At 46.1% G+C, this 22,405-nt stretch overlaps 2 protein-coding genes across 2 annotated transcripts; one reads left to right on the top strand and one right to left on the bottom strand.

Moving 5' to 3' along the window:
* Nucleotides 1-144: 144 nt before the first annotated feature.
* PTCD1 (pentatricopeptide repeat domain 1) lies at nucleotides 145-15,772 on the bottom strand. The gene is made up of 12 exons (XM_026095184.2): nucleotides 15,665-15,772; nucleotides 15,472-15,579; nucleotides 14,371-14,487; nucleotides 13,950-13,975; nucleotides 4,643-5,068; nucleotides 3,998-4,138; nucleotides 3,578-3,796; nucleotides 2,832-2,933; nucleotides 1,670-2,434; nucleotides 1,307-1,423; nucleotides 785-967; nucleotides 145-510 (listed from the first exon to the last, which is right to left on the bottom strand). Exons 1-12 carry the CDS (start codon nucleotides 15,678-15,680, stop codon nucleotides 319-321), a joined length of 2,412 nt encoding a protein of 803 aa, XP_025950969.2. The 5' UTR covers nucleotides 15,681-15,772; the 3' UTR covers nucleotides 145-318.
* CPSF4 (cleavage and polyadenylation specific factor 4) lies at nucleotides 5,195-12,615 on the top strand. The gene is made up of 8 exons (XM_026095194.2): nucleotides 5,195-5,437; nucleotides 6,397-6,447; nucleotides 6,972-7,124; nucleotides 7,930-8,025; nucleotides 8,178-8,271; nucleotides 8,743-8,815; nucleotides 9,709-9,801; nucleotides 11,438-12,615. The coding sequence occupies exons 1-8, from the start codon at nucleotides 5,335-5,337 to the stop codon at nucleotides 11,504-11,506; spliced, it is 732 nt and encodes a 243-aa protein (XP_025950979.1). The 5' UTR covers nucleotides 5,195-5,334; the 3' UTR covers nucleotides 11,507-12,615.
* Nucleotides 15,773-22,405: the final 6,633 nt, after the last annotated feature.

Here is a 22,405-nt window from a genome sequence, read left to right as displayed (position 1 = left end):
TAAAACAGGAGGAAGAGATAAAACTAGCAGTGAGCTAAGCCACTGTTGAGAGCCCAGTTAAGCCTCAGTTTGCTTGTTTAGCACAGGGTTTGTTAAAACTACAGCCTATCTAATCCTCTGCAGTTCAAGGAAATTCACCGAAAATGTACCTGCTTCTCCTTACCACAAAGGAGAAGTACTTTATTTACTAGTTATGACAAGAACTCAGATTCATGGAAATACAAAGCTGCTTTACTAGAAGGCTGTGTAAGGAGAAAGTCCAAGTTCTTCCAGCGCATGGAAGATGCAGGACTTCAGCTATCATACACAGTATCCTGCTCACTGCAACTTCTGTCCTTGCTGGTCCTGCACCTGCACGTCCTCTTCCTTATTTTCATTTTCTGAACGTTTAGCTGTTCTGTATTTTTGCCAGGGGTGGGGAGTCTGCTCTCCTGCCATTACTTTTAACCACCGATAGTAGTAGCCACGGAAGCCATCAATTTTTTCCAGGTATGTGTTCTTTGACTTATACTGCAAATAGAAACACAACACCACAAGTTTTTATTAGAAGAGAGCTTATTTAAATGTGCAATAGCTATAGACTTCTACTAAAGAAGGAGCTATCAAGTAACTGTCAGCCAGATCACACAAACCCCAAGGAAAAAAAGCTCCTTTGTAGTCTTAGGTGTCCTTTGGTATGCCTCCCCTTGCTAGTCAGCAGTACGTGCTTTGTGTCTATCAGCTACACTGTTCAGTTTTGATAAACACTGATGCCTTCATACTGTGACCAGTCATGGCTACCTACCCTGTCAAAATTAGGCGGGTACTGTGCTGCGAACTCCAGCTGGCTTATGATAACTTCATTGGGGGGTACTTGGTTGTTCCTCATGTCTCGCAGGATCTCGGTGAGGTAGCTGTAGTCCAGCCGCCTCACGGCAGCAGCGATAAGGGTGCTGTAGATATATTTGTTGGGAGTCACTCCAGACCTCTGAAAACCACAAAAACGCTCCAGTTAAGCTTGTTTGCTGGCTAGTGCAGGACTGCTAGAGTGAAGGACGCATACAGATGCCTCTTACACAAGGAGCACAGCTCCCGCTCTTGGGATCCATGTAACAGCTTCTGCAGCGTCAGTACTCCCCTTCCCACAGCCCCTCAACTGTTCCAGTGCAGGCATGGGACAGACTGGCTGAGCTTTACTCTAGAGTTGCATGTTCTTGGTATTGAGAACATAAAGCACTGACCACAGAAAGCTCAGCAGGTCTTTTTACAAGCTTAACACTTCACTTGCTTTGCCTTCCTGCAGTTTGAACCTAAGCAGGTCTTTTACCTTCAAATCTGAGAGTAACTGCAGTCCATCCTTCTCTCGGTGGCAAGCGATTGCCAAGTTACAAAATGTCTGGAGGTTAGGCGATATTCCCCTCTTCGCTAGAGCTGGCAGCAGGCCCTGCAAGAGGCAAGCGCTGACATCAGTTTCCAAAAAGTCTCACTGTAACTTTCCAGACAGAGCTGGAAGTGCCAAAACAGAATCCATAAATACTCAGAAAGTAACCTGAGGACTGGTTTGTGGAAAACAGTAAGATTCCCAGTTTTTCTTGTGGATAGAGAAATGGGTCTCATAGTAAAATGCAGGTAACACTGGAGGCCCGAGACAAGGAGGTGGCAATAGGACCAATTTGGGGTTTTTCCTCACCTTTGCTCCTTCAAGGTCTCCCTGTTTACTTTTCTTTCTTATTAAAGTGTTAAAGAAGGTCACATCTACTTTCACTTTATGCTCATCAAGGACTGCCAACAGAGAGGATTCTGATGGACTTTGGGGTTTCACCAGCTCAGCCAGTAACGTAAAAGTTTTAATGTTGGGTTCTGCATTGTCCTCTTTCATTTTATTCAAGAAGCCCTCCACATCCCCAATCAAAGCCAGTCTATCAGATGGGGTGGCTACTGTCCCCAAGGAAACCACGGCCGCATCAGGCATCTCGGAATCCAGTAAGTTGGGCAGGTTGCAGAAATGCAGCTTCTGGCTTAGGCTTGCTTGTTCCTGCTCTATCTCAGCTTGGTCTGTCCTCATCAATGCTCCAGTCCCACTGTGAGCGATGTTAGCACTGGCAAGACCAGCCAGCATTGGTTCTGTTTCAGCCCAATTCACATCTTTCTTTTGTTGCTTGATCGGTTGTTCAGGCTGCACAGAGTTCTCCTGAAACAGTTGCCTTTCCATGGCTTCCACGTCCAGCTGGACAGCAGCTGCACTCTCCGTTCCCTTCTTCCTCTGACTTCTCGCCTTTTGTTTCTGCCTCCCGGGTGCAAGCCTTAGCTGAGGTGACTTCTCTTCAGTGGGTCCTAGCAGTACTTGAGAAGCCAAAACTGGATCACCTATTCCACAGTCTCTTGCAGCACGGAGCATCAAGTTGTAAATGTGGCTATCAGCCTTTATTCCAAGTCTAGTCATTTGTTTCCAAACCTGAAGAGAGGGAGATGAACATAAGATACACGTGATATTAAATAACAGGAGCATTTCTAGCTGGGTGTAAGCATATCTACAGTGCCCACTGTTAATCATATCCACCTGCAGAAAGGGAATAAGTTTACAGCACAAGGAGATGAGATGTCATTAGTCTTTGAATAGCCATCTAGAGCTAGTACAGTCCTACGAGATCACCCAGGACAGTTTACAAATGTTTGCACTATGAGATATCCTGACAGAAGTCTAGTTTACAGAACTTGTCTTGGGAGGAGCTGAGTTCCTCCTGTTTTCATCAGCTCTGAGTGTCCTGCTGCTTTCTGCAGGTTCAAGTGACAAGTTGCAATACAAAAGCAATGTCATGTTTTTCCCTCCCCCGGAGTACATGAAGACAGACCTGCAAGGCATAGCGGAAGCCGTTTTCACTGTCCTTTATGCAGCCCATAAGAAGGAAGCTGAAGGTCTCGGCTGTGACAACGTGACCCTTGTGCACAATTTCCTAAAAGAGGAGAGAGAGCATTAAACTTCCCACTTACCCATACAGTCTGCCACAGCTGGCTGTGAAGCACAAAGTACTGCTACTGCCTTCTGGGGACAGAGCAGCAAAGCACAGGGTGGACTCCAGGTACTGTGAGTAGAATGATAGCTGCAGGAGAAAAATAAGTCCTGACAGTACCTGCATAGATCCTAGCTTCGCCCTTATGGGAACTACAGGAAATTTGGGGGCAGGAATAGCAATTCTGGATGCTCCCAGACTGACCTTTTCGAGAAGACCTGCTTTAAGAGCCATAAAAGTAGCTAGCTATCAGTATATGTGTTCTCAAAAGAAGGGAAGCAGACAGACACAGTAGATGTGAACCCCACAAAAACTCTATTCAATAAATCGTTGGCAGATCAGAATAGACTTTTAAAGCCAAGCTCTGTTTAGAGAGGTCAAGCTGCCTCTTTTTATCTTCTTAAACTGTTTGATATGTACCAACACTATTTTGTTGTATAAAAACAAAAATCAACACAAAAATATGACTACTTGGTCTAAAATGATCTGTGCTTAAAATGAAACACAGAAATCTATGCAATATGGCAACTTCCAGGAGTTTTAAATAGAGTAGACTACACTTAATACCAGAAAAGTCACATATTTACCTTCAGTACATCAAAGCACATCCTGAGATCTGAACACAGGGCACAGACTTTCAGCAGCGCGTGATAAGTTATCAGGTTCAGCTCTTGATTTTTGCTCTTTAGTTGCTGCCGTAACTTGAGAGCACTCTGCAGGCCTGAGTCTTTCCATGGTGATTCAGCGCAGGCATTGAACAGGGCCGTGTAAGTGGCATCAGTGGGGATTAAGCCTCGTTTTTTCATCTAAAGGAAGACGAAAAAGAAATGGAACTAGCTTTTTAGGAAAAGAGTTCTACAGTTTCATAGTTTGGTTTTTAAGATTTTCAGGCTAACAAAATGTAAAAATTGACCATTTTGGAGACAGAGACTCATGAGCAAATGCTTAAAACCACTTTTAGCTAAAAACCTACAGAAGGTTTCAATGAGGAGGGAAGGTTAACCTACATCATTGTAGAGCTTGAACGCCTTTTTCACGTAGCCAACCCTGCCACAGCCACCCATTAGAACTGTGTAGTTGCTTTCTTCTGGCTGGACGCGCTCTTCCTTCAGCATCTGCACCTCAAACAGCTCCAGAGCCTCTGCTAGCTGCAGGAAAGAGAGAAATCTATGATGAAGCAGCAACAGGATCAGTTATAATGGGTGTTAATATACTTGACTGTAGACAGACTGTGACAGAAGTCCTACAGGACACAGCGTTCCTCACATTCCTTATTTTACTTCTCTTCTGTAAAGAAACCGAGTGAGCACACAGGACAATACATGCGGGACAGCGCTGCAGGGGTTTGGAGCGAGAAGTCGCAGCACAGAAATATCAAACCCAGGACTGCCCCAGGGGATAGCAGAACGGAGAATGAGATGGGGAGTGGGTGAAATTGTAGAGAAACTAACTGCTCACCCTCAGAACTGATCGGTTAACTCGACTCTTATTTTCAGAGGGGAAACGGGCACAGGAAAGCCCAGCGCCATAATCCGGGTTTTGCAAACGGAATCAGAGTGCATCTCTGAGCTCCTGACCCGGCGAGTCTACAAAACTGTGCTGCCTCTATCAGCAAATGCTATTGAGAAGCAACCAAGGAGCTGGGCACAAACCTTGTCCTCTCTAATGAGGGCCTTGCATTTTAAGAAGTACCAGTACGGCGTGTTCTTGGGCCCTCGCCGAGGTTTCCTTCCTGCCTCCTCCTCCTCCTCCCCCTCTTCTTGAAGCCTTAAATCCTGGAAGCGTGGCGTGGTTTTGTGATAATACTTCCTGGAAGAAAATTTACTAGACAGCGTCCCAAAATCCACGTCCGCGTCCTCATCGTCCGCATCGTGGACGGCGTCAGCGGAGCCGCCGGCACCGAGCTGCGCCGGGTCCCCCCCGCGCAGCGCCGCAGAGGAGCCGAGCGGCCTCAGGCCCCGCGGCAGCGGCCGCCCCGGGCCCGGGGGCCGCAGCAGGCCGGGCGCTGCCCGCGGCGCGGCGCGGGGGGCCCAGAGCAGCCCGCGGGCCACCAGCCGCAGCAGCCTCATGGCGGCCGGTCACCGCCGGAGGGAGGGGGCGGGCCCTCCCGCCGCCGTCGCTAGGCGACCGCCGCCCCGCTCGCGGCGCGCGGGAGGGCGCCTGCGCGGGCGGAAGGGGCGTGGCGGCGCGTCGCCATTGGCGGAGGCGAGCGCGCGGCCTGCCGGGAGGCGGGGTCAGAGGTGACTTCCGGCATTCCGTGGCCGCCGTTCGCCACACGCCGCGCCGGGCGCCTGCCGTGCCCCTCCGCCCGTCCCCGCCGCTGCCGCCCCTCGCCCCCGCCATCATGCAGGAGCTCATCGCCAGCGTGGACCACATCAAGTTCGACCTGGAGCTGGCTGTGGAGCAGCAGCTGGGCGCGCAGCCGCTGCCCTTCCCCGGCATGGACAGTGCGTGCGGCCGCCGCTCCCGGCGCGGGCCCCGGGCCTGCGGGTGTCCCCTTCCAGCCCTGCCCTGCCCCGCGGTGCGGGCTGCCCTGGGGGTGGGCCTGGCCGGGGCTGCCCGCCTTTACTCGAAGCCCCGGGCAGGGGCTCCCGGGGGCCCTGGCTGCTTTCCCGGCTCTTATTAACTCAAACCAACTTCTGCTCTCCCCTGGGAGGCTTTTGTCTCAGCCCAGAGGTTTTTTGTTCCTTCCTTGGTGGAAGCCATAGTTAATGCTAAACCTGGCTAGAAAGTGAAGGTTGAGGCGTTACCCTGAATAAATGAATAAACCTGACTTTCCTCCACAGCACTTCTGTTTCTTTGTTCCCTTCTCATGGATGAGGCATTTTAAGGACCAGGGAGATCTCATCTTGAAGTGTGTCTGTGGCCTGGGCTCTAAACTTTCTCCTGTGGTGTAGTAATGTGACACAAGTAGTCTGGAGAGACTCATAGCTTACTAAAATTTTATGCCTAGACTATTAAATTAGCATTTCAACACCCTTAAATACTGTGATCTGCGTAGGTCAGGATTAGCAAGGGATAATATAATGGTTGTCTCAGTCTTTTCTGGTCGAAAGAATACAAGACCTCAGTTCCCCTGGCTGTAAATGCAGGTTTCACCAATGTGATTGACTGAATGACACCCAGGGAAAGCCCGGTCAACAAAACCTAAATCTCCAAAAGGCCAAATAGGCACTATCAAGCTTCTGCAAATTCCCTTGGTGTGCGTTTTACCAAAAAGATTACAGATATTTCTGAGGGTCAGACTAGAACAAGGAACTTGCACTGGAAAGTAGATCCCCCAAACCAAAATACAGCCCTTCTGATGTTGAGAACCAGGTTGTCTTTGTGGGGAAGGAAATGTTTAAAAAATTACCCCAAATTCTCAGAAAAATTAATTATGTTTCTTTGGCTGTTCTCTCCACAGAATCAGGTGCTGCTGTCTGTGAATTTTTTTTAAAAGCGGCCTGTGGAAAAGGCAAGTAATATTCCCGATACAGTTATGCTCTTACAGGTGGGCGGAAAAGGGAAACCAGATTTGCTAGCAGATCACTGTATAGAATGCTCATGCCATATTGTAAAGATGGGATAACTGAGACTAAATTAGCTGCAACAATTGTGAAATAATGTTGTTTTTTAGAAGTGTGGGGTGAAAAAGCAAGGCTACTTGCAAAGACAGGTTTGAACTGATTGCAAGCAGAGCTTGCTCTGGACATGGACATTCCTGTGTTAGTAGCTGTGGGTTATGGCTGCCAGGATTAAGAGCTGGAGACTGCATTGCTCCACTCATTAGAGAGTAAAAGAAGACTCTTATCCAGAACTCCCTGTTCTACCATTGCCACTAAAGGATAAATTCTTTAAAAAAAAAAAAAAAAAAGTGAAATCTTCTGAAAACTGCTCTTGCAGAGGGGAATCCAGTGTTGCTACTGCCCTATGCATAGCTTCTTGTGCTGCAGATTTTAAATGTTCTTTTTGCCTTCTCCTTACCCCATTGCTCTGCAGGAGGCATGTGCCCCTTCCGACACATCAGTGGGGAAAAGACAGTTGTTTGTAAACACTGGCTACGCGGACTGTGCAAAAAGGGAGACCAGTGCGAATTTCTGCACGAGTATGACATGACCAAGATGCCTGAGTGTTACTTCTACTCCAAATTTGGTAAGAGGCATTGTAGCTCCTGCTTGACGTTCCTTGCTAGTGTGGGAATCCGATGGTGCAGAGGATCCTGGTACATCCTTCTCACCCTGTCTCATCCGTCTTCAGAACATTGCAGCTCTTCTGTGTCTGCTGATACTGTTAGATTGTAATTTATCAGATCTGCTTAGCCCTTCACCTTATTTTGTCCCCCTAAATTCTTCATGTGTTGTAGATGTCTTCTCTCTCAAGAGCTTGTCCCTTGGGGGAAGAGGGGGGAAGTTCGAGTCTTTACTGGGTTTTGTACCTAATGTTCTGTTTTGGGTATGAGATGAGTAGGCCAAGCAGGTGGTCTTTGCATGACTTTTATTTTGGGGAGTTGATGAGCAGCAGAGGGTATGGGGGTGCAAAACTTTTATGCACTTGCTTTCCAGCTCTGGAGATCTGGACATAATGAGGCAACTTGCTGTCAGAAACTTACAGTCTTGTAGGTTTCCTTGGATTGAGGTTAGTGTGCAATTTGTAGTTTCTCCACACTTTTGGTGCACTAAATGTTTGGTTTTTGTTATCATGACTGCTCTTTCAAATTCAGTTTCCGCATTGTTTTAAAAGCACACATAAATAATCCAGTCTGGTAGAATTTTACTCACCTGGGGTGAGTGCGTGGTGTTTATCATCTAGGTCAAGGCAGGCAGTAAGGTTTCTGTGCCTGAACTTATAAATGTTGGTAGCAGCTTTGTGGGAGCTACATGATCCAGGTAATGTTTTGGGCGTGATTTGATCTCGTGCCTGCACCATTTGCTGAGAAGTGTGTTTGCCTTTGGTACAGGGGAATGCAGTAACAAAGAATGTCCATTCTTGCACATTGACCCGGAGTCTAAGATCAAAGACTGTCCCTGGTATGACAGAGGCTTCTGTAAACATGGTATGTATGTCACACAGTTGCTGCTTCTGTGGCTATAAAGCAAGGGTAGGGTGATGGTATTCTTCCTTTGCATGACCTGCCTGTGTGCCTGCTGCTAGCGAGTGCTGGGATACACATATATGAAATGTGAACTATTGAGCTTTGTGTTGCAGGTCCCCTCTGCAGGCACCGACACACTCGAAGAGTCATTTGTGTGAATTACCTAGTAGGATTCTGTCCAGAGGGGCCTACCTGTAAATTCATGCAGTGAGTATGTTTCCAGGCTTGTCCTGTAATCTTGTGTTTCCTCTATAACTTTCTGTATAGCAAATCAGGGTGGTCCAATGCTGCCTAGTGCTTCTGGAAAGTTGGCAGATGTTTACTTTGTTGCACAATATATTTCCAGTTTGAGGACATGGGGCAGGGGCTCCTCAGAGAGTTACCAAACAGACTCTGGGGTGGTGATCAGATACCATCTGTGCAGTAGGGTTACGTGGGTTTATAATCCAGAAGACTTCACAGCTAGAGGGAGATGCAACCTACTGGACTATCATTTTAGTTTATGTAATGCTGAGCAGCAGAATGCAAAGAGAAGTGGGAAGGGAGGTCTGTTTCTTATGAGTGAAATTTAATTAGCTGAATGTTTGCTTTGTTATCTGGAGTTACTTGGCTGAGCTGATGGTAAAATGTTGGCATATGGTTCAAGAATCAATTTTCTTGTCTGTCTGTCTAAACCAGCCCTCGGTTTGAACTGCCTATGGGAACCACAGAGCAACCACCACTGCCTCAGCCAACGCAAGCACAGCAAAAGGTACACAATTCCCTTCCCTCTCCTACATACCCACCCTCAAAGCACTGCCCGCAGCGCTTTAAAAGGTGTGTTGTCTAATGCTCAAAACAGGACACCTGGGCTCTTGGATCTGACTTGCTGGAAAGCCTTGAAGAAACACCCATTAAATGAGAGAAAAGCTTACTTATTTTGTATCAGGGCATGATATTCTTTCCTCATAAAGAACTTTGAGGAAAATTCCAGTAAACCTCAAAGCACTGTCCCTTCTCTCCCCTTCTCCCAGCCCTGTAGCGTTCAGCATCTGATCACAACAGGTTGCTGCTGCCTTCATCCTGGGACCATGGTGTTTTGCTTTGTTCTGTTTCTCCCCTTACAGCACCTTGGTTAACTTTTTCCTCAATCATTGCTACCTTCCTCCAGCTCAGAGGCCTGCAGTGGTGGTTCTTTCCTTGGGCTGCCTGGAAGGGGGGCAATATGCAAGAATTAGGCAGCAAGCACCCCCGAGTGACAATATAGTGAGGAGCAAAAGTCCTACGGTTACTCCAACTTACATAAAGATCTAGTCACAGAACACTCCCACGTACACAGAAGCACATTGTATGTGGTTGTGCAGCTATCTGCCAGTTTTTGTAATCTGCATGTCATCTCTGTGATGGCAATGATATTTTAGCAGCCTAAACCAACTCTCTAAATCTGCTCTTCAGTGAAAAGCAGGACTGCTGGGCTTTGTATGCCTCAATGTTTGATTTCTTCTCTCTGGTGCTCCAGCTGGCAGATCACCCACGCGTAAATTTGGAGGAAAATTGATCATTCGATATGTGGGGTGTTCTTTTCCCTTCTTAGCACAATAACCGCCACAAAGGTCTTCATCCATGATGCACTTAACAAGTCAAAACTTTTCTCCTAACCAACAGAGGACACCCCAAGTCATTGGAGTCATGCAGTCGCAAAACAACAACACTGGGAACAGAGGCCCCCGGCCGCTGGAGCAGGTCACCTGTTACAAGGTAATTCATGGGGATGGGATGGGAAGGGGAAGCAGAGAGGGTTTCATTTGAGAAGTACAGAGTGTACATCAGGTGCACATCACCCGGACTACACTGTGCTGCGGTTCTGCTGCTGGTTGCCCTTCACAAGTGAAGGCACAGGCTATTGTGATGTGTGGTGTCGGTCCTGCCATGGGTTTTTTCGCAGTGGAAACACGTTCATGAAATGTGTGCTCTGCTCATTAGATGCTGCATTTTGGCAAGTGGATAGAGCTGTGGGAATTAGTAGTGAGGTTTGATGCCTCTGGGTCTCTGGTTCGCCAGCTCATGGGCTTGCTGTGGCCCACTTATGGCTGCTGTATCACGGACTGTGCTCGTCTGCTAATAACAGGAAGCCCTACCACAGTGTCAGTTAAAGGAGATGGTCAAACTGCATTTCAAAGTAAGAGTTAAAATCAGTTTTGTGCTCGTGAGTTCATTTAATTACACTTCGTGATTGTGGAAAGATTTTCTTCTCCCCTGTTAGTGTGGAAGGTCCATGCAAGTAATGGAAATCAAATATACAAAGGCTGTCAGTATTTCAGCTATAACGCCCCTTGTCGAACCAAGGAGCGAGCTGTTCACTTTGGTTGCTCAGTGGGGAGCACAGGCAGAACTTTGACACAGTCGAGTTTCCATCTCTTGTTTATTTTTCAAGAAAACCCAACCCTTTCCCATCAGCTTTGACAGCTACATCATAGTATGTGCCAACTTTGTGCCTGAGGTGCTTGTTTGGGTTTCGCTGGTTAATCTGTGGTTTAAAAGCTACTGGGATATTAATTAGCTGAATCAATTTCACGGAAAAACTTCAATAGCTGCTTATTCAGTTCTAAAGTGAAGTTTTACTGAATGTCAGCAATGTAAACCCACTCCAATGAAGTCATTTGGTGATAGTGGCCTCCTCGGGGCAGAAACTCCTATAATTGGAGCTAGCCAAATGTTACAGCAAATAAGGCAGCACAGCGTATCTGGATCTCTTTATTTTTTGCAACTGGAGCTTTCAGAAGTCTCATCTTTGCCCAAGGCTACATTATTCTGCTTCCTGTCCAGTAAATGAGCACTATACAGCTAGGATTTAAGGAAGCAAGTAAATTACATATCTGGAGAAAGCAGTAATATCAGATGTCAACATTTCTTGCTGTGTTTGAATAGCCCTAAGGTGCAAAGTCATGAATCTCTTGTTCAGATGCACTTTTCTATGTCCAGTCCAGGATAGCTGATCAGAAAAGTGCCCTGTATACATCTCTGCTGCAGTGTATTTCAGATGAGGTAGCCTTGGAAGCCTCAAACGTAGAAATTCTCCTTGGGGTCTCGAGTTGTGTGTTGCAGCCCTTTTCTATTTGTAGTAACGTACTGAGAGCTCTGTCCTTGGTAGTACGTTATAGTAACGTGGCATCACGCTGATGCCAGCACGGAAGCTGCTTTTGTTCCAACTAGTGGAAATAGCCTAAGTCATGTCCCTTGTGACAACGTTTCACTTCACCTGCTGAACACTGCATCTTCCATAAATGGAAAAGCTTCCTAATTAGAACAGTTGCTGGTTACATTATTAAAAGCAGCTATAGGAGAAAGCTATTAGCTGTGTAATAACCTCTCTTTCTCTCTTTCTCTTTTCTAGTGTGGTGAAAAAGGTCATTATGCCAACAGATGCACCAAAGGACATCTGGCCTTTCTCAGTGGACAGTGAAAGAGCAGAGAGGAGAGTGCAAGGGAGCTATTAACACTGAGAAAAGGTTTCCGCCTAGTACTATTTCTTGAACTATTGATCAGGTTGTTTTTTTTAATGCCATTACTGAAAGAACTGGTCAGAGGCTGGCTGCTGCTAAGCAACATTTTTGTATTTGTCCACAACTTTTTTATGTTTTAACCTTTTTAAAATAGATTTTGGCCTCCGCCTACTTTCATTGAGCCCTGCTGAAAGGCAGATTGAAAAGCGGATAGATATGCAAACCCCTCACCATTGCAGCATTCTACGTAAATACGTCTTACTCCAGTGTTTCTTTAAAGTGTTTTCCTTCTACCACTGCTCTTTGGGGAACCTGCAGCCTTTCAGCCCTCCCTGTGGAAGCAGGAAGACTGATTGGGAGAACTAATACTTGAAATGCCTTCCCTTCAGTGAGGAAGCAGTGATATGGCTGTCCTGTAGCTCTGAAAAAGCAAGCTCATGTTCCTAGGTCCAGTCTGTTGCAGTCAGTGAGCTTGTCCTGGTAGCTAACTTAACGCCTCACATACACCGGGATGTAAGCCTCTCGTCCAATTGCTTAGTTTCTGTGCTTCTTACTATACTGAAGGTTAGAAATTAATCTTCTGCCTGAGAACCAATCAGGATGGAGTGGGGAGAATAAATTGGCTCTATGGTTAGCCAAAGTATGAGGAGCAATGACCGTAGGAAAACTTATTTATGCTCTTTTTCCATTTGGAAAAAGCAGGTAGGGAAATGAACATGGTTTGAAGCGTAGGAATAAAAGATAGTTGTTTCAGTCTCCCCTCAGTCATTCAGCTCGCACTGACCAGGTATTTCTATAGCCTAGAGAATACCAAGAAGTGGAGCTGTATATTCTTATGGAATGCTGCTTTTAAAAGTGGTGGAGCATCCTTCTGAGAGTGTACTCCTGCAAGCCAAAACCCATTAATTTTTTGAGAAGACTATTCAAAAGGGCCAATGATAAAATGTGAATTAAAAAAAATTGCACCTACAATGTGAGCCTTATTGATTCTAACCCATCTCTCATTTGCTGACTGCCTTTATACTTTGTTTTTATTGAAATGTACTATTGCAAAAAGTTGGCTGTGAAATTTGTTTTTTGGTTTTTTTTCTTTTTTTAAGAACAAGGTAACACATGGCTAGATTAAGAGAAGAGCCTATGTTGGTTTGAATGACTGCACTTATTTCACTCTGGATATTCAGAGTCAGTTAAATAGAAGTTTCAAGTCTGACTGTGGGAAAAGAGACCATGAGACACTCTCAACACACATGTTGTGCCCCTAAAGGTCTATTAAATATATTGCCTGGATATAACTAGGAACCTAGAAAGGGAACTAGAACACACTTTAGTGTCTGGCCACCTTCCCCCTGTAGTTCAGGGAAATATAAGATCTTCATTACCTAAATGGATATTTTCTGAAACTGAAAACTTTCCTGTTACAGCTGAAGCTGTAATAGGCCAAATCCACAGATGCTCCTTTAAATAGCATCTGTGCATGTAATATCTATTAAAATCCACAGGTGTAACAGGCCAAATCCACAGATGCTCCTTTAAATGGCATCTGTGCATGTAATATCTATTAAAATCCACAGGTGTAACAGGCCAAATCCACAGATGCTCCTTTAAATGGCATCTGTGCATGTAACATCTATTAAACTTACCACCACCACATTTAAGTCAGTAAGCAAAATTTTCCTTTCATTTCATGCACCCTTGCTATATTAAAGACCTTTTAAGCTTACACTTACATCCCCACTCATAATTTTCCAGCTTCTCTCAGTAATGGAAGCAGCTGTAGTTTTGACAGAAATGGGCTATAATGCTAAGAAACATTTTAGTTCCAATGGCAGAAGGAGGGAGTAGCATACCTCCTTGAAGCCAAACAGGGATCTCACTTCAAGCAGTGCTCTGTGATGGAAAACTGCCCAAACAGATGCAGTCTCCAGGTGGCAACCTGACTGAGAATCAGAAGCACATAACCACACCACTGAGTCTCTTAAAGCTCAGGTATTCTTCATTCAAATCAAAATATTGCATCCCCTCAGCCAGTTGTCCAACCTGTAACATTTAGGACATTAAAAGTAAAGACAGCATTGGACTGCTTCTTATCAAATAGTTAAAGATGAATGGATTTTAGTAGCTTCTGCAGTTTATAACACAAGCTAAGTAGTGAAAATTTTTCCAACCATCTCTGAACTTATCCTTGAGGGGGGAAATTCAGGGAAGACAAACTCACCCACACAGTACCAAGTAAAGTTACCGGAGTCTCAGCTCAGAAATTGTAAAGTGCATACACTTTATTATTGGTCATAACAGCAGTACAGGTTTTCATATGAATAGTTCTGATGTCTTCATCAGGACACCTGTTCCAGCAGCCAAATCTGTTCAAGAACTGCACCTTCACTTTCTGAAATTCGTGTTTCAGTGATACTTCCTGTGACGGTCATGCTCTGTATCATTCAAAGTAAAGCAAGTTAATTTTGCTGAAGTCACAGAGAAAAAGAAATGCTTGAGTTACAGGAAAGGAAGCACTTTGTAAGAAATTTGAGCACACAGTTTCTGAGTCCTGCCAGGTTAGAAAGGCAAAGTTTATGTTTTTTTCATCGCCAAGAAAATACTGGCCATCTCTTAACTTACTAAAAATATTCAAGTTCTCTACAGCTAAAAAAAAAAAGTTAACCTGCCCGTAGGCAGAGTCTCAGATCCAAGTGGCAATTATTAGCATAGTCTTTCATCTTGTTCCTAAAAGCAGTAGCAGATTCATTGTTTTTATTGCCCAAAGCAATCTTCCAAGCATTCATATACATTCAAGCCATACACAGTCAGCCATACTGCTTTTACTTACTCAAGTGGTCATAGCTCCAGATGTAGCTGACGATAACATAACCAGCAAGCACCATAGTGATACCACCGAGGCCCCCTTTCCTCACATTGATGTATTTATTGTAATACCTGTCATAACCTGTGTAGGAGAAAAGTTATTTCATAGCAGCCAGGTGATCTGCACAATTTTCTGTGTCAGAAAGAAGCGCACTGCTACTTAATGCATCCCCATTTCACAGAACATCAGGAAGCTGCCTCCGAGACCTTCAGATATTTCATTAGTTTAAGAAACAAGTTTGACAGAAGGCAACCCACGAGTTAGTTAAGCAAGGTGAACTCTGAAGTTAGTATCAGCTGTAAGCTTAAGAACAAACAAAAGCTATTTATCTCTCAAATCTCAGTATTACTATAACTTTCATGCATTCAAGCTGCTTTGGCATTATCTAATTCTTTAATGCTAGAATATATACATTATACATGCATTTTCATTTGATGTTTTGTGTGTATGTCTACCTGAATGCTATATCTGTACCTACAGCAAAGGGCACTGGTCAAAACTTTTGCTAAGCGATTTCTAGAAGTCGTATTTCCTTTTTCATCACCTTCAGGGATTGATTACATTTTATATTTACTTGTGATCTTGGGAAAGTTCAAGATTTTCAGCAGATAAGTTCAGCAGAAGTCAGTCAGGAATAAGGTCATCCTAACAATACTTCTAGGATACTTCTTTCCTCTTTGTACAAGCAGGGATACTGAAAACAAACCTCTGGTGCATAAAGCCCATGTGACAAACAAATTTACAGACGGGAGAACAAGATGCTACGTGAGGCAGTGTTTTGGGGAGGCAAATACTGCCCTTAAGCCCTCCTTGTACTTGCAGGATCCTGCCTGCCAGAGCAAACAAGCAGCAATAACAAGCGATGCTCACGGCCGAGGGGCAGTCCAGCAGCACAGACTTGCACCCCGAAGGCCTTTGACAGCACAAGTGAGGCGGAGGGCGTGCGGGGCGGCCCACCCCCGTGAGAGGGACCCCGGTGCCCGAGCAGGGCCCACCGTGCCTCAGCGGGGGCGAGCCGAGCCCAGCCGCCCTGCGGAGCGGCCCCGGCCCCTCAGGGCCCCTCACCTCTGCGCACGGCCCCCGCGATGCCGCCGGGGGTGAAGTCCCTCATCGCCAGCCAGGAGGTCAGCTGGCCCAGCTTCACGTCCATCAGCTTGGTGTCCTTGAGGGGAACTGCGGCACAGAGAGAGACAGAGCGCGGTCAGCGGGAGCGGCGCGGCGCGGCCCGGCGGTCACCTTGGCGGCCCGCCGCACTCACCCGGCGGCTGCGCCATCTTGCCGCTGCTGCTAGCCGCCGCCGCGGGGGAAGCCGGGAAGGAGCGCGCCGCCGAGGCTCACGGGAGGAAGGTCAGGCGGGCACGCGGATGCCGGGCGTGGGGCAGGCGCGGCGCCATATTGGGCGGGTCGGCCCGCCTGCTGTCCCCCTGCTGGCTGAGCCTGCTGGGGAGGGGTCGGGCCTTGCTGTCCCCCTGCCCCCTTCCCACCTCCCCATGGCGGGGCTCTGTCCCCTGCGAGGGCTGCACGCACTGCCTTGGCTGCCACAGGCTGTGGGTTGCCGTCTGGCCGCTGTGGCGGCCTGAGTGGGGGGCTCTGGGTGCCACTGGGGCTCGGGTCTCCGCACCTGCAGGGTTTCCCCTCCCTGTCCTGCTCGAGGAGGCCCCTTCGGGGGCTCTGCCCCTTCTCCGGGCACACAGGCCTGATACCGCCCAAAGCCATGGGCCTGGTGTGCTCTAAGGTCCCGGGGCAGGCGGGCAAGGCAGCAGGGTAAAATTCACGCGTCTACATCTTCCGTTCAGTATTGTTCTGGGGGTTGCTGATGTTGGATGATGGTTGCTGGTGTCCCCAAAAATGAACCTTTTCCTGTGTGCTTAGCCTGAAAACATTGCGACTCGTATGTAAATGTATATTAGTAATGTTATATACTATAACAGGTATTTAAATATGTTAAGATATATTGTAATGTAGGAAGTTAGGGACTTTTGGATCTCCCCTTGGGGGGACCAGGACAAACTGCCCTCTCCTACAGCCTTCTTAGGTGGCTTGAAGGCTAGAGGAGGACACTGATGACGTTTTTCATGGGAGTTAAGTGGTAGGGCAGTAATGTATTGTGTGGTCCCATTTCAGTGCCCAGGCAGGATTTTTCCACGTGGGGATGTGCCACGTTTTACCAAAGCTCCTCTCAAAGGATGTCACCGACAGAAGGAGAAGCCAGGCCTCCGTATCTCCTGGAAGTACAGTTGCCTAACCACAGCAGTGGAAAAGAGGTAATGTACGAGGATGTGTGGATGCGGACTACTCCTGCCTCCTGCAACAGGGAAGGGGCACCTGGATTTATTTTGTGTTGCCCACGTCTCTTTCTAGGGGCTTTAATGCAGATCAGCACCTAGGAGAGGCACCCTGGGCAGATGAACACCTGCAGAGCTGGCCGTGATGGGAGGGAGGGTGGTTTGAGGGGGAGAGGATTCCAGCAGATGTCACTCGCACTTAGCAAAATGTTCCCGCTGGAAAGATGCTCTAAATTAGCCTGACCTCTAGAGGTTTTAAATGGTATCATTCAGGTTCATAAAATAGTGTCAGGTTATGTTGTTGTTTATTGTGCTGAATCTGAAAAGCAAAATGATACAGCAGTAAACAGGGAGCAGCCATCCACCACTGCTTCTGACAGGTCAGCCAGGACCCCAGATTTCCTCAATATTAAATCTCCATCCCTCAGAGGACTGTTAGAACAGATCACAGATGATGAAGACTAAATTAAGGACACTGAAGGGGGCCCACAGGGCTCCTACATAAACACTGAACTGCATCTCTGTAGTTTCTACTTCTCTTAGATCACCGAATCCTGTTCCACATGCTTTCCTCTTGCCACTACAGGATTCTTGCCACAAAGGGTTTGTGTTACCTGGTATTAAGTGACTTGAGGCCTGGGACCTCTGTCATCTCAAGAGACTATGCTGCTCTGTAATGCATCTTACTCAGAGGCTGATCTAGATGCCTGGCTTGTATCTTCAGCCTCTGTTTTCCTGAAATCAATGTATTTATATTGAACGGTGCTCTGTCTTAACATAAAGATAGAAGCAGAAGGAATAAATTACTACCTGTTACTTATTAGCAGAAACTAGGATTAGGAAAATACAGTGTGCCTGCTCACTTAAAGAAATGGTTCTGAGTCTATTCCCTCTAAAATGAGTTAAAACTCCCTTTATTAAATTATTCTTTATTTTATTATCACATTTTACCAGTAACTGTCTTTTTATTACAGAAGTGTACCCTGATGAACTGTTCTGTGGCCTTTTTACTGTATGTGCATAGAAGCATGCTTCAAACTTGCATAAAAGCATGCTTCCTAGGTTGCAAGGCAACCTGTTGTTTTAAACAGGATTGTTCATGAAAGGCAGGTTAATTTACCTACAGGAAAAAAGGCAGTGGCAGGTCCCTCATTTTAAGGAGTTTCCTGCAGAGTGGAAAAGCACATAGAGTTGCTCCAACTGCTTAGAGCAGGGTTTGGGGAAGTCTGAGTTGTTCGAGTAGGAGTGGAAGTTCGTAAAAAGGATACATCTCCAATGCAGTTACAGACAGCAGTGACTTAGACCTTGGTGTGGACCCATGCTGGTACGGAGTAAGAGGGGACTACTACTGTTGTCCTTATGCCATCTTAATCCTCAACCAAGCAGGAAGAGTTAACTGGTACAGATGTGTGGGAGGTTCTCTAGCACACATTTCCTCTCTTTGACCCCCGCTGTTGGCCAAAATTCAAGGTCTTGTTGGTTGATCCAGATTGGAGGAGGAGTGATGAAGAAAGGTATTTCTGATGTATTTCTGTTTACTTACAAGAATGCACACAGCCCTCTTTTCCTGAACAGAGAAGAAATCACGCAGTTGAGAGCCAGTTTACTTGCTCACAGCTCCCGACCTGTTCCAGGCAGCAGTGTGACCCCAAATCCCTCTATTCCTTGTATTCAGTCCAGGTTTTATATCAATGATTATTCAGGCTGTTTGAAGCTTCCGTTCCCTGCCTGTTCAAATATGCTCCCTTTCTCTCTCCCCCTCCACCTGAACTGTATTGTCCATCCACACAACCTTCTTTCTGCTTAATACCCTACTGAGACCATCCCCTCAGAGCTTTTGGATACTTGAGCAATCTTGCATTTTGGGTGGAAATACAGACTTAATGTCTCCTTCAGCTATCCTAAATAAAGGAAAATAGTTATATCTACCAGTATGAAGAAGGTTTAACCCAACCTATAAAAGTAAAAGCCTAATGGAGTGTTGCCCTGAGGTCTTCATCTTGCTGAGGACCCCTCTAGAAAATGCTATGAAGTTTATAAGTAATGGCATGGAAATAATAGGGAGTACGTCATTCAAATACCCAGAGTATTTTGCAAAAGACGTCAATAAACACGAAAGACGTTTCCTCATTCCAATAAGAACCATAGCACATAATATTGTAGCTTCCAGTCTAAAGACTCAGACGCAGCTGAAGAGTTAAGTAATGCTTTTCACTGAGGTTGTTTAAAAGGAGAAGCAGAGAGTCAAATACAACGTCCCCCAGGCTGTAAGATCTTAGAGGCTGAGACCATTTTTTTATTCAATGTGCCACACCTTGGACACTTAGGGTCTCACCTGGGACTGGTGCTCAGTGACGCTGTAGTAAAAAGTAGACACAGTATTCATGGGTGTGTAAAGTGGCAGAGAGTGGCCTTCAAGAAGTTCAAGAGATGAGGATTTACTTATCCGATCCTGTGCCCACTGAAGCTGATGGTGAAGCAGCCGGTGCTTTTAATAAAGGATCGAACCTATACAAGTGGACCGATAAGATTCTGAAACGTGTTTTGGCATGGGGAGCTTCTGGGCTCCTAAGCACTTATTTCAATCTGATGTCTTCCCTCTGTCACAGGTTAAGAGGTTGCAGTGATCAAGGAGAGTGACCCTGGGATACAAGCACTTCCAGAAGCTCAGTGTAGAGATGCGTGTTTTATCATCCAGTAATTTGGAGAAAAGGTAGGGCAGTCCCAGGTAGCTTGATCCTATCTATTATTTTTAATTGTGTGAACAGTTTGAGGTGGTGAGAGCAGTACAGCTGCTCAGCATAGGTCTCAAACTTACTCATCTAAAAATGTGTTTGCAGTGGAAACCAGAGGTCCTGAGTTGAATATGATCAGAAAGGGGTGTGGAGTTTGGAATCTCTTCCATGGTCAGACTTCCTCAGGAAGATGGTGAATTCCCTCACATAGATAATAATATGTAGGGATTGACCCAGCAAAATCAGTTGAGAGAATTAACCTATGACTGTAATAGGATTGCTTGCTCTGTGTTATTACAGAGCCATTTTCCTTAGTCAACCTCAAAACACTTTACAAAGGAGATTGCTTACCAGTAATTAATAGTTTAGCATCTACGTGGTTCTTTTCTCCTTCACAACACTGAAGTATTCGTGCATCTTTGTACTCCTCTGATAAGATGTGTAAATTAATGTTGTAATAATCATTTCAAATGGGAAAATTTGGGCAGTGATGTTCAGGACAGTGGAGGGGGAATTCAGCCTCTTGCCTTTGGTCCCATGCTGCTGGTCTCTGCTTGTATCTAGTGCCAGTTGCAAAAGTACCTTATTTTGTAGGTCTGTGATCAGCCTTCTGGTTAGCTAAATATATACCTGTGGGGAGATAATTATATGCTCTCAGTAGTAAAATGTAGTAAAATAATTTACGTTAATTAAAACATTTGCAAAACCCAAGCAGGAATTTTCACTAAGATAAATCTGCTGCAGCAACAGCTGTATCTGGGACTGCCTGCTTCCCATCGACAAACATGAAAATAAAACCAGGAGCCAGTAAAAACCAGTTTATTCCTGCTAAGAAGAGGAAAGACATGTAACTGCTGGGAAAACCATGGTGGCATCAATCCAGAGAGGCAGGGCAGAACATACCTTCCATGTGTACAAGCAGATCTGTACTCATGAGCACAAGGGAAGGTTTGTGCCATGACTCCCATCTTACCAATGTGCCTGTTTGGCTAAATGCGAGTGCTTCAGCAGGAGGGTTGTACAGGTGGGCCTCATGTTCTGCGGGGAGGATTTAGGGGCCAACCAAATAGCGCAGCAGAGACTTAAAAAAATTGCCTTGTTTATTACTATGTTTGAATCCACTGTCAGTTCCTCCAGCACAATCCTTGTACCTTTCTTCTTTTTCCTCCCTTCCCACCTTTACATCTGATGAAAATACTCAGCATTTGCATGGCCTTGCATGGATGTTGTCTAACTGGCCTTCCCAGGTGAAGTAGTCAGTGGCTATTCTCACTCTGCTAGCGTGCATCTCGGTAGAAGATCTGTTGCACCAGTGAGTCTGGGTTGTTACCGCTTCTACCACCCTGTGGAGATGCCCATTGCTGTTGCTTTCTGCAGCTCTCAGAACACAGATGATTTCCAGTTTAACCCAGTGCATCTCTCCATTGTGCTTCAGGAAGTGCTTTTATCCCAGAGTTACTCTTTCTTCCTGATGGCTGCAGCCACTTAACCTGCAATAGTGGGAAGACATCAAATTGAAATAAGTGTTTAGGAGACAAGAAGCATTAGCGTTTCATTTAGAGCTCATTCTTATTCTTTCACTGGTGAATGATGTAAATGTCCTCTTAGAAGACACTAAGAAATCAAGAGATTTATAGGGTTGCAGTGGGAGAGCCACAACTCACCTCCCAGCAGCAAATTGTCTCTTGTTACATGTATAGCCCAAGCCTTCCAGTTCAGCACTTGCACACCCAGAGCATTAGACCATGCATCTTTCTCCAATCAATAGATGCAATCACCATTACAGGATTCACAGTTGTGTTCAATTAGTTGGTGAGTGAGTTGGTAAGATACCTCCTCCTCCATCTGTTCTCCCTTTTCTTAGTGCTTCTCTTTGGTGCAGCGTGGATGCACACATGTTTCTTTGCATCACTCCCTCCCCACACGTATCTCTGGGTTTTCATTGTGGTACTTCACTCATGAGTCAGGGATGCTTCGCCCCCCTCCCTCCCCCCAACTCACACTAGATCAAATTCTAGCTTTTTGCAAGGTAATGAAAGTGGCATAGCAGATCTGTTTAATCAGGTTTGCCCAGTGGCTGTGTCATCCTATACGCTCAGCAAGAAAGGAGCTTAAAGCCAGGGTGAGAAAGAGATTCCTCTCTAAAGATCAGCTAAGAGTCGGGTGGGATTTCAGCCGTGCGACTTTGACATTCAGGCAGGTCACATGGGCACCCCCCTTCCCTCTCCTGCTCTGCAGCATGAACCAGTCAGGACCGCGGCCACTGGGACAGAGGAGCTGAGCTGGAGCAGGAAACACTCCAGTGTATTTCATCTCAGGGTGACCTTTAACAGGTGTGGATTTGCTGGTGGGGAGGGGAGAGGGAAGTAGGCGAGGGATTAAGGGGACTTTACCCTCCCTCCCCTTTAAGCACTAGCTTGCACAGCATTCCAGTACTGTGCGATGCAGTTCGTGGCCGTGTGGCTTTATATCTTCTGCCTCCCTCGGTTCCGGTCAGGGCTGCGGCTGCCCCTGGTCTTTAGCAGCGCCAGGGATTGAGTAGTATACTGCTCGTGGAGACAAGGCATGCTGTGCTGCCAGGTGTCTCGGATATCAACCTGGGGGAAAGAGAAATCGCACAGTTTTCTGCAAGAGTTGGGATTTAACCCATAGTGAAAGTAACTATACGATTCAGGCAAACACAGAGTGTGTATTACATTCCCGGGGTAATTTTGCCTGGAGAGCTTCTCTTCTTGTCCTAGAGCTGCTGCATGCTGTTGAACAGCTGCTTTCCTCTAACTCATTGTTTGCTGCATTTCAGTGATGGATTAAGGCAACTCTATTTTCCATATCCCTCTCCGAGGGGAGCTGTAAAGTTTAATTAATTACATTTTGTAAAACATGGTGAGATTCTTGGATGATAAATGCTATTCAGATGTAGAGTACTTTTTAATGAGCACTGCGTGATGGCTGCAACAAAATGCTTTTTTAATCAAACCG

The sequence above is a fragment of the Dromaius novaehollandiae genome, chromosome 14 (assembly GCF_036370855.1).
Source record: "Dromaius novaehollandiae isolate bDroNov1 chromosome 14, bDroNov1.hap1, whole genome shotgun sequence".
Taxonomy (NCBI): domain Eukaryota; kingdom Metazoa; phylum Chordata; class Aves; order Casuariiformes; family Dromaiidae; genus Dromaius; species Dromaius novaehollandiae.
Note: the sequence above shows the minus strand (reverse complement) of the source record. Positions and strands in the feature narration are given on the sequence as shown.